This window comes from Clarias gariepinus, chromosome 3 (genome assembly GCF_024256425.1).
Source record: "Clarias gariepinus isolate MV-2021 ecotype Netherlands chromosome 3, CGAR_prim_01v2, whole genome shotgun sequence".
Classification (NCBI taxonomy): Eukaryota; Metazoa; Chordata; class Actinopteri; order Siluriformes; family Clariidae; genus Clarias; species Clarias gariepinus.
This window is the reverse complement of record NC_071102.1, coordinates 3,577,816-3,592,974: the sequence shown is the minus strand read 5'-3', so window position 1 is coordinate 3,592,974 and position 15,159 is coordinate 3,577,816. Positions and strand designations below refer to the sequence as shown.

Below are 15,159 nucleotides of genomic sequence, written 5' to 3'. Positions count from 1 at the left end.
ATTCCAGCTTGAATCGATGCCTGTCCTCTACGCAGCGGGCCGTAACTCCTTGACTCAGTGGAGCCCCTTTTCATCAGATGTGTCTGTAAAGTGTGAGTTTTTAATGGGGAAGACCTGCTGTGGCTGGCTGCTGTCCTTGTGCGTGTGTGTGTGTAAACACATCATTGACCTTGAGCCACCTCAGGCTAAATGTGGCTCAAGCCCAGGTCCTGACTCATGGTATAACCATCTTACTTTGGACCAGAAGAGCTTCAGAAATGCTTCATTAATACGTACAGTAATATCTTTATGGAGCTTGATATGAGAGAGTAAAAGTGCCTGGAAAAGTAGTTTGTTTTAAGGTTTCACATGACCTGGAAAAGTATTGACCGTTAATCATGTGTCAACAAAAGTGTGTCTAATTAAGTGTGACTAAAGGGAATTAGCTCAAATGAGTTACTAACTGAGTGTACTGTTGAAATATCAATGCATTTACGGTATCTGGAAAATTTGTGAAAGTCAGGTCTGCATATTTTTGGCCATATAGTGTATTTAACAATAAATTAATCAGCCATACATTTAAAACTATTGTAAGATGATGTGAATAACGTGCCAAGGGTAGGATAAATTGGGCAGCAAGTGAACAATCAGATCTTAAAGTTGTTGTGTTTAAATCAGGAAAAATGCACAATTGTAAGGAGTGACTTGGCGAGGGCCAAACTGTGATGCCTAGACTGGGAGAGCATCTCCAAAACTGAAGCTCTTGGGTGTTCCTGCTATGCATTCGGTCAGTACCTACCTAAAGTGATCCAAGGAAGAACAACCAGTTACCTGTCAACAGGGTCATTGCCACTCAGGGGGTATTACAACTAACCTGTCTGGTCTTAGGAGCAGATCATTGTTTGTTGTGTATGGGGCTGCGGAGCTGCAGACCAGTTCATTCTGACTCCTGTCCACTTGCCAAAGCTCCTACAATGGGCACGTTGGCATCAAAACTAGACAATGATGAACTGGGGAAGAGATGGCACCAGGATGTCCCATGGAAAGAAGGTAAGCCAGCAAAGGCAGTGTCATGCTTTGGGTAATGTAATGCTGGGAAAACTTGAGTCCTGCTATTCATATTGATTTTAAGTTAGTTAAGCCTTTATTTATCACATATACATTACTGCACAGTGAAATTCTTTCTTTGCATATCCCAGCGTGATTGGGGTCAGAGCGCACCGTCAGCCATGATACACAGTATTACCCCTGGAGCAGATTGGGTTAAGGGTCTTACTCAAGGACTCACAATGGCAACCTGATGGAGTTGGGGCTCGAACCACCGACCTTCCGATCAGCAACTTGGTGCCTTAGTCGTCTGAGCCATCACTACCCAACTTTCTGGCAGCGGGTTTTTTGGCCACTACCTTTTTGGGCTTCTTTGCCACGGTAGGCTTTTTGGTGGCCGCCTTCTTTGCTTTAGGTGTGGGTTTCTTGCCTTTGATCTGCTACTATGTTACTTTGACACATACAGTACAACCTACCTAAACACTGTTAAAGACATACAGACAGTTCATGGAAATGGTATTCCCTAAAGGCCATGGTCATTTCAGCTATGCGTCCTGCAAACATTGTTCAGGAACGATTTGAGGACATGACAAGGAAATCAATAAAATCAATCGATTAGGCCTCCAAATTTTCCAGAGATCAATCTAATCGAGCATCTGAGGGATGTCTACAAACAACTCTGATCCATGAAGGCTCCACCTCATGGATCGACTTACAGAAAATTATAGGATCCACTACTAACGTTTTAGTGCCAGATACAACAGCACACACCTTCAGAGGTCTAGTGGAGTCCATGCCTTGATGGGTCAGGTCTGTTTTAATGGGACGGATGGAAATATCTAAATAAAAACTGTTACATTAAACTTTTTGTGAAATTTCGTGATATCCCCAAATTCGGGATAACTAGTTTGTTCAGGGTTTCTTTTTAAAACCTTACAATTTTCATTATACGTCTTAAAGCATTGGCTTGGCCACTAGTCTTATGACCTGACCTAAAATTTTTTCCACTTCATTCCTTGTTAATTTTTTTTATATTGTACACATTTGACTGGCGTTTGTTTAGAATGAACTGATCGCTCTGTGTTTTTCAGAGGCGTTGAGGTTAATGGTTTAGAGGTTTCAGAGGTTAACATCCTGTGGGATTGGAAGTCCATAAATCAGTCCTAATGGCCAGATTAGAAGGAAACAAATAGCTCATCAGGGTATCATTTAAAGCCACTGATTCTTGTTTTGTTGTTACACTCAGTGGTTGCGCACTGAAGAACGTTTTTTTCAACATACCTAAACATTTCATTGAATTGAACTATGGAGGTGTACAATGTGGGGGGAGAAACAGATTAATTGGGAACAATTATTGGAAATTCTAATGGAGTCCAGGAAAAATAAGGGCTTTTGTTTGTGGTTAGATTTTATTCAGTTTCATACAAATTATGTCAGACGTACAGTACAGTAAATGTAGTAACCCTAATCCTTACCCCACCCCTGGCCTTTATCACGTTTCATACAGACTGAGTTTTGTGAACTGTAACCACAAAGTCATAATTACAAGAACATGTAAAGTATTTTATATACTTTTAATTTCAGCATAGTTTCTGTTTTATATGAAACATGATTGGCTAGCTTACAGCATTGCTTTAACCACACACTTCTTATGACTATATGCCAGCACACAAAGCTCCCGGAAAGTCTTTTTATATGCAATATAAAAACACTGAAAGTCTTATATCATGGTCTTTAACGTCACAGATCGTTGTCCTGGTATTGGTCAAACTTGACCCTGCAGCATAACAAACAGAGTGAGCGAAAGGAAAAAGAAAATGTAGGAAAATTATGATGTAAATACGAGTATGTAAAAAGTTAGACAAATCAGTGACTAAATCAGGTGACTGCTTTCTCCAGTCTATTTTAAGACACAGAGTCTCTGGGATGGTCCAAAACAATTTAAAGGTGCATTTACATGTAGATGCAGGCAGAAGTTTTCAAGTACACTCATCATGAGCATGAATATCATGACAATTTTTGACACACAGGGTCAAAAGTATACAGTACATACAGCACAGCTAATATTACGCTAAATGTCCCTTAGCGAGGTTTAACTTCAGCTGATGCTTTTGGTGGAATTCCGGTTGAGTATTTAACTACTCTTCAGAGCAAAATTGTCACTGTTCAATTAAATTTGTTGGTTTTCTTCGCATATACTCAACTTTTAAACATAGTGCATATTTTTGTTCAGGTTAAGACACTAAACGTTTAATTTTATCCTGCTTTATCCATTCCACAACCAGATTTGACATGTCTTTGCCGTCCTTGTCTTGTTGGAACATAAGTCCAAGTCTTAGCTGTCTAGCTGGTCAACTATAATTATGCTGAAGAATTCTGGGGTGGACTTGCTTCTTCTTTATTCCATGCACTTACACAAACACATACCCTGAGAGTGATGCTACCACCACAATGCTTAACAGTTCTTGGACATTTACGCCGCTAAACATACCCCTGGGCAAAATTTTCTTCAGAGGGTCAACTACAACTTTAGTTGAGCTTGAAGGAGTGGATTTTGGAGCTGGGGCTTCTTTCTTGGGTGGCCTGACTGTAGACAGTGACACTGGTTGTCCAGCAGGTTCCAGTTCATGGCAAGCCTTCAAATGAACTTTAGTGAGAATCTGATTCTACTCTGAATAGGCCTTTTGTAGAGGTGAAGTGCTTAATTGAGCCAAAGGACAGAGCTTTAGAACCACAAAAATGATGTGTATTGGAGATTTGAAACAATTAACAGAAGGAGACAATAAAAGCAAAATGTTTTAGATCTAATCTATTAGTTATAGTAGTTATACAATGTTGTTATCTAATAATCTATTGAGCACTAGCTCCATGTTTTCTACACCGTTTCCATACATCTAAGCTAACTGTTTCTTATATTATTATTAGTGTATGCAGCATAATGAAGCTAAAAAAAAAAAAGCCCTGTCCAGTTTCCAACATACAGTGATCGGATTTTTTACGATCCACCTTCTCATTTCTAATAAAACATAAATGAACAGTTTGACATTAAACGTACAATTAATCCAACACAGCTTTTTATCCACAGGTCGTCTTTTATCCTTTGACGTGCTTGTTTCAGCCCCCTGACCTTTGTTCAGACTAATAGCAGGAGATCGGATGAAGGTCATTTAATCAGATTGTGACTGAAAGAAGGTTAGCAGGCTGCAGGTCATTAGGTTTGTGTTTAGCTTGTTGCTGAGCTTGGACTCATGCAGTTACAGAGTAAGTGGACGTGTAATGCAATAACATCATGTCGGTCGAAATGGATGACAGATGTAAGGCATCAGCAGCTCTTCAGTGTTCGGTCAGTGATTAGATTGTAGAATGGATGAAGATTTGGACGAGGAGGGGTATGAGATCAGGACCACATTTTTTTTCTCAAACAATCTACAACAATAAATGTAACTACAAATGGATAAAAAGTAGGATGTATTAAATGTTTTATTTAATGTTGTTTAATTAATAAATAAAAATTGTGTTAAGTTGTATAAGAAGAATAAAACACTACAGGAAATTCTGTTATAGAAAGATTATCCTTATCCCTCTTTCACTTCTTTTCTTTCTCCATGTCACCTCTTTCCTCATCCTCTTTCCTTTTCTTTTCACTCCTTCTTTACTTTTCTCAAACTTTTTTTTAATTATCGTTTGTTTTCTCTTTTCCTATCCTTTCCTAGGTCTTTCTCTCTCTGCCTGTCTGACTTGTCCTAGTGCTGAACTGGTCTTCATGTTAACTAAGATGTCTTCTGTTATATTGAACTTCCAGCTGCCTAACACACAGTATGTCTGCAAATAATTCCTGCTATCTGTTTTCACCCAGATGAGGATGGGTTCCCTGTTAAGTCTAGTTCCTCTCAAGTTTTCTTCCATTGCCATCTCAGGGAGTTTTTCCTTGCCACCATCGTCCTTGGCTTGCTCATCTGATCATTATGATTAATATACATTTTTCCTCTCATACACATTTCCATAATTTTCTTTTAATATTAAGAAGCTGCTTTGAGACCATTGTTAAAAGTAATATATAAATTAAATTGTGTGTGTCTGCCATTGTCTTTCACTTTTTTCCTTTTCTTCTCTTTCCATTTCCATTCCTTTCCATTTCTGTCTTTTTTCTCATTTTCACATCCCCTCTGCTTTTTATCTCTATTTCCAGCTCTCACCCTTCATTCTTTACACTTTCTTCTTTGCACTTCCGCTGTTACTTGCATTTCTCTTTCCCTCGCTCACCCACTAATTTCATCTTCTCATCTCTCTGTGTATCTCCCCTTTCCTTACATTTATTGCATTTTCCACTTTCTTCTTCTTTTTCATCTTCTTTGCTCTCTCTGTCTCAATCCTATTGTCACCCCCTTTCTCTCTTTCTCCTTTAATTCCCTTTTTAAAATTATATTTCCCCCTTGCTTCTCTCTCCCTTTCTCTCTTGCTGTCTTTCCTCAACCTACTTCATCTTTTCCCGTCTTTCCCTTTTACTTAATTGTCCCCTTTTTGTCTCACAAACTCTCTCTCTCTCTATGTCCCCATCTCAATCTGTGTCTACCTCCTTCTCTCTCTCATCCACTACTTTCATCTTTTCTCATCTCCTGCTGTATCTCTCTCACTAATTTTCTTCCTCATATCTGCCCCTCTTCCTTTACGTTTATCGCATTCGCTTATCTTCTGCTTTCCTCTCGTTTCATCTTCGTTGCTCTCTCTCTTTCTCAATCCCACTGTTCGCCTCTTTCTCTCTCTTTTATATTTCCTTCTTGCTCCTCTCTCACTTTCTCTCGTGTTCTTTCTCCACCTTTTCCAGTTTTCCCCTCTTTCTCTGTCTCTTTCTCCCCCCTTTTCCATCTGTCTACATCTCTATCACCCACCACTTTCATCTTTTCTCATCTCTCTCTGTTCCTCTCTCATTGTTTCTCTCCCTTTACTTTCATTGCATTCGCTCATCTGCTTTCTTCTTCTTCTTCTTCTCTTTTTTTTCATTGTCTTTGCTCTCTCTTTCTGTCTCAATCCCATCGTCACCCCTTCTCTCTCTTTCTCCTTCGTTTTTTAAATTATATTTTCTTTTCTTTTATTTCCCCTCTTCCATTACTTCCTTTTCTCTCTCTCTTTCTCTCCCTCTCTTTATTCCACTCTCGGGCTCTTTCTGTCTCTTTTCTTTACTTTCTATTTTCATTATATTTTTCCCTTGTTCCTCTCTATCTTGTTGTCTTTCTTTGTCTTTTCCTGTCTTTCACTCTTACTTTATTACCCCTTCACACTCTCTGTCTCTCTCTCTCTCTTTCTTTTCCACCTTTACTCTCATCATTGATCACATTTTTCTGCCTCTCAGGTTTTCTTTCATCATCTTTCCTTTCCTTTCTCTCTCACGCGCTCATCGCTCCTGCCTCGCGCGCGGTCGCACGGACTCACGCGCACGCGCTCTTCGCCCGTCTTTGCCGCTCGCGCGCGACGCTTTCTTCTCTTCTGTTTTTTATCCCCCGCGCGCGCGCCTCTCTTTCTCTGTGTTGTTGTTGGGTTTTTTTTTTTTTTGCGCTTGAAATTTTTTGATTTCTTCATTTTATTGTAAAGTTTGCGTGTGCTTTTTCTTTTCGTTTTCCTTTTGCACGCGCGCCTAACCAACAAACAAACAGACAAATAAAGAAAGAAACAAACAGAGCGGCTGGAGCGGATTATTCCGAGCGCTGATGAGGCTGCTGAACCGGAGACACGGAGCGTAGTGTCGCCGCGCTGTGGCTTGGGTTTATTTTTTATTTTTATTTTTTGCCCCGCCGTCACTCGCAGACATGGCGCTTTGGGGGTAAAACCGGGGCGCGCGTGCCAACCTGCCCTGAGCGTGCTCACCTGTGCGCGTGCCGCTTTTATAGATATAGATATATTTGGGTTGCTTTTAAAGCGCGCGCGCTTGTGTGTGCGTGCGTGCGTGTGTATGCATGTAGATTGTAGTCTAATGTAACATGAAGTACCAGAAATACATCACGGTTATGCAGATGGCCATGGGAGTCACCGCGTCCAACAAAGACGATTGCATCCCTCCGAAGAGACAGCTGTGGTAAGTATTAAAAAAAAAAAAAAAAAAGTGTGAATGGACCAGACCAGAGAGCTTGGGAATGAATGAGTGCATGCATGCGTGATAGCACACGGGAATGAAATGCATGAATATTATAGGTGAGGTGCAATAAAACAGAAATAGAGATAGACAAAAAAAAACCCTGATAGGTGTGTGTGAGAGTGAGATCTGTTGTCAAGGTGCAGCTCAGCCTCTATTTGTGGAAATGAGAAATTCAATTCATGCCTTTTATTCTCATCCCTTTTCCCCTTCTTCTTTCACTCAGTCTCACTACATTGCATGCACTCTTCCTTTGTTGTATTGCTCTCTCTTTAATTATACTCACCTTTACCCAAATGACACTTTTAAGGTTTTAGTACTCTTGATAGAAGTATTTCACTCTAAACCAATCCTATTATCCATATATTCTGTTTTATAATATATCGCCGTGTCAGAAATAAAGGTGGCTTAGTGGTTAGCATTGTTGTCCTGCACCTTCAGGGTTGAGGGTTTGATTCCCGCATCTAGTCCGTCTGTGTGTGATGAGTTTGCATGTGCTTTGTGGGTTTTCTTCAGGTACTCTGGTTTCCTCCCACAGTCAAAAGACATGCAGATTAGACTAATTGGCGTTCCCAAATTTTCTGTAGTTTGTAAATATTGACCTCCTGCCACGAATGTGAAATGGGAATAAATGCAACAGTCACCTTTGGTCCCTAGTTGGCCTACAAAGGTTCGTCGATGGAGGGTCGGAAAATAAAGGCGCTAACCAAGATGCGTCCCAGTGTTTTTAATCTGAGCAGAATCAAAACCGACATCTATATGAAAAGAAGGTGATGTCATTCCCATTACCTGTGTATGACTTGAGTTGGATCAGACGAATATATGCAGGGTGCGTTCGAATCAACAACATATTGAACTGTTGAATTTGTTCCAATTCAAACAAAAACAGTTCGGGGAATCATGTGTGTGCTGCGTGCAAACTAACTTGTGAGAATGCACACATGGTTCAGACAAGGGAAGCATGTGGAAGAATGTATGAAGCATGATGAAACATCAGGGATTACCCGATACGATATTATGGAGATACCCAGGTGTGGATTTGATGTGTACTATGATTCTGTAAGTATTCTTATTAATTGTCAAATGTTAAAATTGCAAAAATTGCAAGCAAAGCAAAATGAAAAGAAGCTAAGTCTTGGCATCTTCTGTTGGCAGAGAATTTTGCTTCTTTTAAAAAAGAAATTCCTAGAAACTATTAAAATTCTTTGGGAAAAGAACAATTTTTTTTTTTTCATGTGCAGTTATAGTAACATTTTAAAATGATTAAATGGATATACAGATTTACTTACAGACGTGTAGCGCGCATTAGGATTTGCCAACTTGTTCAGTTTGACATCATGTGACATTTGTAACTGCAATAATATAATAATATTAATCAAAATAATATAATAGTTTCTGTAGCTAATTCACGTTTATGACTATCACGTTTCTGGCAACCACACACATCCTCACACAGTTTCACATCAACACCTCACATCAGGATGCACATCTTTGTTTTTAAAAGTCTGCTCATGCTGTGTCACAGGGCAGCGTAGAGAATAAGACCTTATACACCCTTTTCAACCTACATGAGCTCATGGATGCCTACAATTACCTGGTATCACAGTGATTGACAGGAGAGTGACAGTATGCTCCTCCCACCCATAGATCCTGGATAATTTGTTGTCAGGATTCAAACTGTGATCTCTGGCTAAAAGGTTGAAAGCATCTCATTGGTGAAGTGTCAATACTGTATAGTGTATATTTTACAGTATGTAAACCTAAATTAATGGACTTTTAAGGATGAGTGTCATGCCTTTAGGTATATCTTTGAGTAAGGCTTAAAAGGTAACAATAGAGAGAGGCGCCAACAATATAGAGAAGTGTTCAGTTTATGATATATACTTCAGATGAGTCAGATAAGAGCTACGTTTAATAGAGTAAGTAAGAGCATTTTTATACTCACACACACTGTGATGAGAACTCACAGGACTGGGACTAAACAGCTGTGTGTCCATAAGAAAACCACTTGTTAGTGAGACTCATCAGGAAAAAAGACACTTAAGTTTTCTAGGGAGGATAAAGACTGGACTTTGGAGTGATGGAAAAAGGTCATGTGATCTGATGGGTCCAGACTGAGCCTATTCCAGAGTGATGGGTGTGTCAGGGTAAGAAGGGAAGCGCATGAAGCGATCATGCATAGTGTCCACTGTACAAGCCTCTGGAGACAGTGTTATGATCTGGGGTTGATCAGTTACTCAGGTCGAGACTCTAAAACGTTATGTGGCAATAAAACCTGAATGACCAGGTTATCACATCTATGGAGATTTTCTTAGTGGTTAGCACTGGGGCCTTGCACCTCCAAGTTCGAGGGTTCGATTCCCACCTTGGGGTCTGTGCGCATGGAATTGGTATGCTTCGGGGTTTTCTTCATGCTTGGTGGGTTTCCTCTCGCAGTTCAAAGACAAGCCTATTGGGCTCAATCACATTCCCAAATTGCCTGTGTTCCCCACCCTAAGTCTCCTGGTATAGGCTTCAGGCCCCCCACAACCCTGTACAGGATGAACGGTATAGAAGATGAAGGAATTCTTGGAGTGTGTGACTTTTATTAAAATATATTAACCAAAATTGCTTGGACCAGATTTTAATTTAAATCAGATGACCTTCTGATTATTTGCTGGCAATGATATGCGATATAGCAATGTTTTTTAGTTTGACATCACGCAGTGTTGGAGATGAAAGCAATTCTCTTTGAGGCAGCAGGGAAGCAGTATTTCATCATCATCATCATCATCATTATAATCTTCATTGTATTACCGCCTAATTTAACGTCTGTTCAATGCATGCACACACACACACACACACACACATACACACTACTTACACAACTCCACCCATCTGTCAGTCTGATGAATCGATGGATTTTGAATACTTGTGAGCTCGCTGCTTGGATACGGAAACCCTTCATGATGTCCTCATGTCCACTTAAAAAAATCTCATTAAACTGCATATGAGATCGGATTAAGCACCTCGTTACATTTGTCTGGATTTATTCTCTCACGTAGATAAGAATCCAGGGTCATTCGTTTAGCTTAGTGTCATTATTTAATGACGGAAATGCTTTATGTATTATACTGAGTTTATTAAAGATGACCCGTTCCACCTTAACCAATACATCTTTGTATATATTGCGTAATTTATTAGTGGAGAGGGTTATAAAAGTCTGGGATGTAGTGATGCCATGATACCATACTGAGTATCAGTATCAGTATTTGTTCCTATTTCTGTAATTTAATCTACGTCATTGATTTAAGTTAGATCAATCAGTGCTGATTTGTAGTACGTTGCTGATTTATTAGTAATTTAATTATGATTTTATAAAATGCAAAATTTTAATTAAGAAGAAGAAGAGGTACAACTGCCTCATTACTGATGAAAATATCACAACCTGTGCTATGTGAATCGTTTGAAAGAGTCGACTCTTTGTCGAATCAAATGATTTTTCTTTTTTTTTTTGGGTGGGGGGGGGGTATTACTATTATTCTGGCAACAAACGAAACTCATCATCCACATATATCGTGTCTTTTATATATTTATTTATGTAAAGAAACGAATAGAAGCACTCAGGTTAAGAATGTATTGGCTTTCCAGCTTCAGGTCCACCAAAGATGAAATATTGCCACTGCAAACCTTCCTTAACTCCAAACATGCATCTGTCCAGCTTTGGACCTGTTTACTTTACTCGTAGTCGCTGCTCCATTACTTATTGTCCTGGCATGTATCTGTGTGTCGTCTGTCAGACTCGGAGTGCAGGTCCACGGGAATGAACAGAACAGAGAGGTGGAGAAAGAGAAAGCCGTGTTAAATACGCCAAGTAATATTGAAGTGTTTGCATAAAACATGAAAGACTTTGTGCTTTACAGATGCCGTAAAAAAAATTATGCAATATTGACATGGTTACAGCTCTAAAAAAAACATGGTTGTGGATCGGACCTGCTCGTCTGGAGGATCCCATAGGGGCTCATGTGGATTGGGATTTGGGGAGTTTGGAGGCCATCTTGGGCTCGTTGCACGCTGCGCTCCTGGGGCGGTGGTCTGTGGTGCACTGGGTGTTCTGGTGGCTTTCAGTCACGATTTGTGATGCATCGTCGACGAGCTGGACTTTGGTCCCCACTTACTTCGGGGAGCCTTGGGTGCTCATGAAACTGTCACTGATCATTTTACTGATACTGATATGTGTTTGATAATCAGTGTTAATGTGGGAGGGTTTTGTGTGATTGCTAATCGGTGTGTATGTTATAGCACGGGTACTTTTTGAAGGTCCAGACTCGAGACTTGAACGAGTAATAGAAAAAAAAAAAAAACTGTCCCTGTTTACCTCGTAACTATGAACATTTACTTTATTATGCATCATGCTACCACTTTAAGACGAAGCGGTGAATAAACAGACACTTAATCAAGGTTGTGGGTCACAGCAGGGTGTAAATAAAATGTAAAAATCTTGGAAAGTCTATAAAAATTCTTTTTTTTTTTTTTTTTTTTTTTTATAAATTTAGTCCTGTCCAATTTTTTTCCCCCCGATTTTCTCCCCAATCTAGTCGTGGCCAATTCCTCCCCGTCACTAGGGGGCTCCCACATTAAGGTTACTACTACCACTCAGTCGGGAGGGCGAAAGCTATCCCGTGTTTCCTCCGAACCACGTGACGCGAGCCGACCGCATCTTTTCGAACTGCTAGCTCACGCACCGTTAGGGGCGGAGTAACACCCTCGGAGGAAAGCGCTAGCCGCTCCTTCTTGTTGTTGTTATTGTAAATTCCTGCAGCTAAATAATTTACATGAAGTCACGATTTCTCCTGGTTAGGAAACTAAAGGTTCAGAACTGAGATTAGTTTTTTTCTTTTCTTTTGATATATTTTGTTCATGGTTCGGAAATTTTCTAATTCTCAATTCGACCCAGTATACAGTAGTATAAGACTTTTTGCTTGTCGGCTAGTTCACGACTTGTCCTTAAAAAACAAGCTAGCTAAGTAAGCTAATACTTTCATTTACTGAATATATAGCACTACAAATCACCAACCCAAGAAAAATCTTTTTGGTTCTTTAGTTTCAAAACTATCTTTAAATAAAATATGTTTGCTCGGTAAATAAAAGTATTTCCCAAAAAATTTAATCACGTCACGAGACAATAACTTAACGTACTGTTGTGTATCACATGAACAAGCTACAGCATCAAGCTCACACAGTCACACAGTCAGCCCCAGTCATTTTTCCAGTTTCCAGCCGTCGATGCTTAAAGTGTATTGAAAACGCAGAAGCGTGTGTGTGTGTGTGTGTGTGTGTGTGTGTGTCTGAGAGAGCCTAGTACACACTTCTCCTCAGCAAGCGGCCAACAACACTCAGGAACCGGTGGTGATAATGTGTTCAGTGGTAGTAAATCATCCCACGCAGCACTACTAACCTAAAAACGTCTCCTCCACAGGCACACACACACACACACACACACACACGCACACACACACAGTTTTTCCGTGCCATTATCGCCACTCTGTATCTCCTCTAATGAAGTGGAAGGTTTGTTTGGATCAGCTCCTGTGGGAAAAAATACTCGTTACAGAAGAGAATAAAGGAAATAATTTACACATTGAGGGTTTTGCTATGAGGAGACAAAACACGTTTCTCTAATCGTCTGTAAATCTTTAGTGAAATTAGAGGCCACAGGGATTCATACACTTTCACACTTGATAAGGGAAGTTAAACTTGGGTTTTAGGAGATGTGGAGGTGTTTTTCTTTCAACAGTGAACCTGTACTGTTGCTGATTTATACCAGTAATGCATGTAATACAGACAGTGTGTTCGGCCAAAGAAGCTACAGTTTTTCTAAAGTTTATGGAAGTCACCGATCTTACTTCCCTAAAAACTTCAAGTTGGAGAGATGATTTTATATCTGGCCCCAAAATGGCAATTTTTTAGCATTATACTGTCTCACTTCAAATAATAATCATTGAAAATGCAAATAATTCATATTTTTTTATGAGATATACTTATACTAAATAGTATTATTAGTACTATTCCCGTACTAAATTTGTTTTTAGCTTCTAGAAGCATATGACCTGTAAAAAGTGTTGTTTAAATTAAAGCATTCCGTGCAAAATAAAATTCCTAAAAAATCTGTAGTGTCCGTAACCATGTCAAATTCACAGTGCAATATCTTAACAATTTAGCATTTTAGAATAATACTTTTTTTCAAGTTTATGTCTTTTTATGTAAAATCTAAATTTTACATAAAATCAAGTTTCATCTGAATGACAGTAAGGAACATCGAAAGGACACTACATTAAAGAACATTAAATGGTACAGTATTTATCAAAATGTGTTTCTTCTTATCTGATAAAAATATAAATGTGTATGCATGTTTACAAAAAATCGAGGCATGGGTCGAGAGATAAGAAGCATTAAATATTATGGAAAATGGTGTCATAGGATCTTATCTGAAAAAAAAAAATCACTTTTCCACCTGAGAGAGACACGTTTTATCACCGACACCATGTTTTGGCCGTATACTAATTCACTTACAAACACCTGAGTGCTAAGCCTATGTTTTTGATCACATACCTTGGACATGATTCCTACACTTGCGCCTGTTTGTCATCTCTTCCCATTTTAAAATGCAAAAGTTTTGGCCCTGGTAAGTCAAAATCTTGTTCATTTGTTTTAACTGTCCTTCACTGTGTCTTACACAGACCTGGCTCTTTAACGCACCTGTTCTCAGGTTCACCCGAACCTCATCTGGCATCCCTTAGTACCCGTAGTACTGTCACATCTTATACACATCTCTTTTCCTAATCTCTCCCTCCATCTGCCAGACCTGTCTAGGCCGCCTAATCAGGGTTGTGATCCCTGTCGCGCGTCTGATTACCGCTACTCTCACCACGGCCGCGTACAGAAACCAGGCCGCGCATTTTAATCTTCTGGAAGCTGACCACTCACTCCATGGGGAAGTTTGGTCTGGACTTTCGGCTATGTTCATTATGACTGAACGCAATCAGACGTGGCATGACTCATCGCCGGGGCTCAGGGACGGGTTTCGGGTGACATGCGCGTGTCAAAGACGTCGTGTCCTGTCTGCAGATCGTCAGAGAACACATGCTAACTGCTGCTGATGATTTATGACTTGCCAGGTTTACAGGTCATAAAAGTTGTCACGGTAAAAGTTGTAAAAGTTAGAGGCAGAGTAGGATGTTACTTTCATCACAACTTGACGAAGTAAAGAAGACAGAATGGCAGACGGTGACCTTTTGTTTTGTTTTAGTTTTTTTCCTAGATTTTTTTAATGTTGGCGTCTATGGAACATGTTTTTTCTGCTTTCTCACAAAACCTCATATAAGAACACTATAGATGTGGGAAACGATTGTGATTTTTCTGTGTAATAATCCATGTTCAGCCTCACTGATGCCAAATTGTATTTATTTATTTTATTTAAAATTATTTTTTACACCCTAAAAGTTTAAATTTAGGGGGTTAAACGTTGCTGTTCCTCTATAATCCTACAAATGGCACTCTTAATTATTCACACATTAGTAGGCAGGATAGTATCCTGTGTGGTAGAAGGTAGTTTGTTTAGAATTAAAAAAATATATACTTATGGAAAACAAACGATCAAATCACAATACAAATTAAATTGGCACCTAGATATCGCGTTAATATCATATATATATATATATAAGCTGTCCAGCACATTATTAAATCCTGGAAGGATAGTGCTGATCGTCAAGGAATGTGTTCAGATAAAAATAATGAGGGATCAAAGATCATTTAAATGCTTGGTGAAGTTGCATCGGTAAAAAAAATGGAAAGTAGAAATCAAAGCTATGTTCTACTTAAATTCTCGAGGGAGCATAAAGATCGGACTTTGGAGCGATGGAAGCAGGTCATGTGACCTGATGAGTCCAGACTGATCCTACTACAGAGTGATGGGCGTGTCAGGGTAAGAAGGGAAGTGCAGAAGTGATGCTCCCGTCATGCGTAGT

The 15,159-nt window shown here is 39.5% G+C and overlaps 1 protein-coding gene across 7 annotated transcripts in view; it reads left to right on the top strand.

The window, feature by feature from the left end:
- Window positions 1-6,986: 6,986 nt before the first annotated feature.
- The window catches only part of tjp1a (tight junction protein 1a), a 100,194-nt gene continuing 92,021 nt past the window's right edge, over window positions 6,987-15,159 (top strand). For all 7 annotated transcript variants that reach the window (XM_053491305.1, XM_053491304.1, XM_053491296.1 and 4 more), the window contains exon 1: window positions 6,987-7,096. In XM_053491305.1, coding sequence (XP_053347280.1) covers window positions 7,002-7,096 — 95 coding nt within the window. In that variant the 5' untranslated portion in view covers window positions 6,987-7,001. The remainder of the gene's footprint in view (window positions 7,097-15,159) is intronic.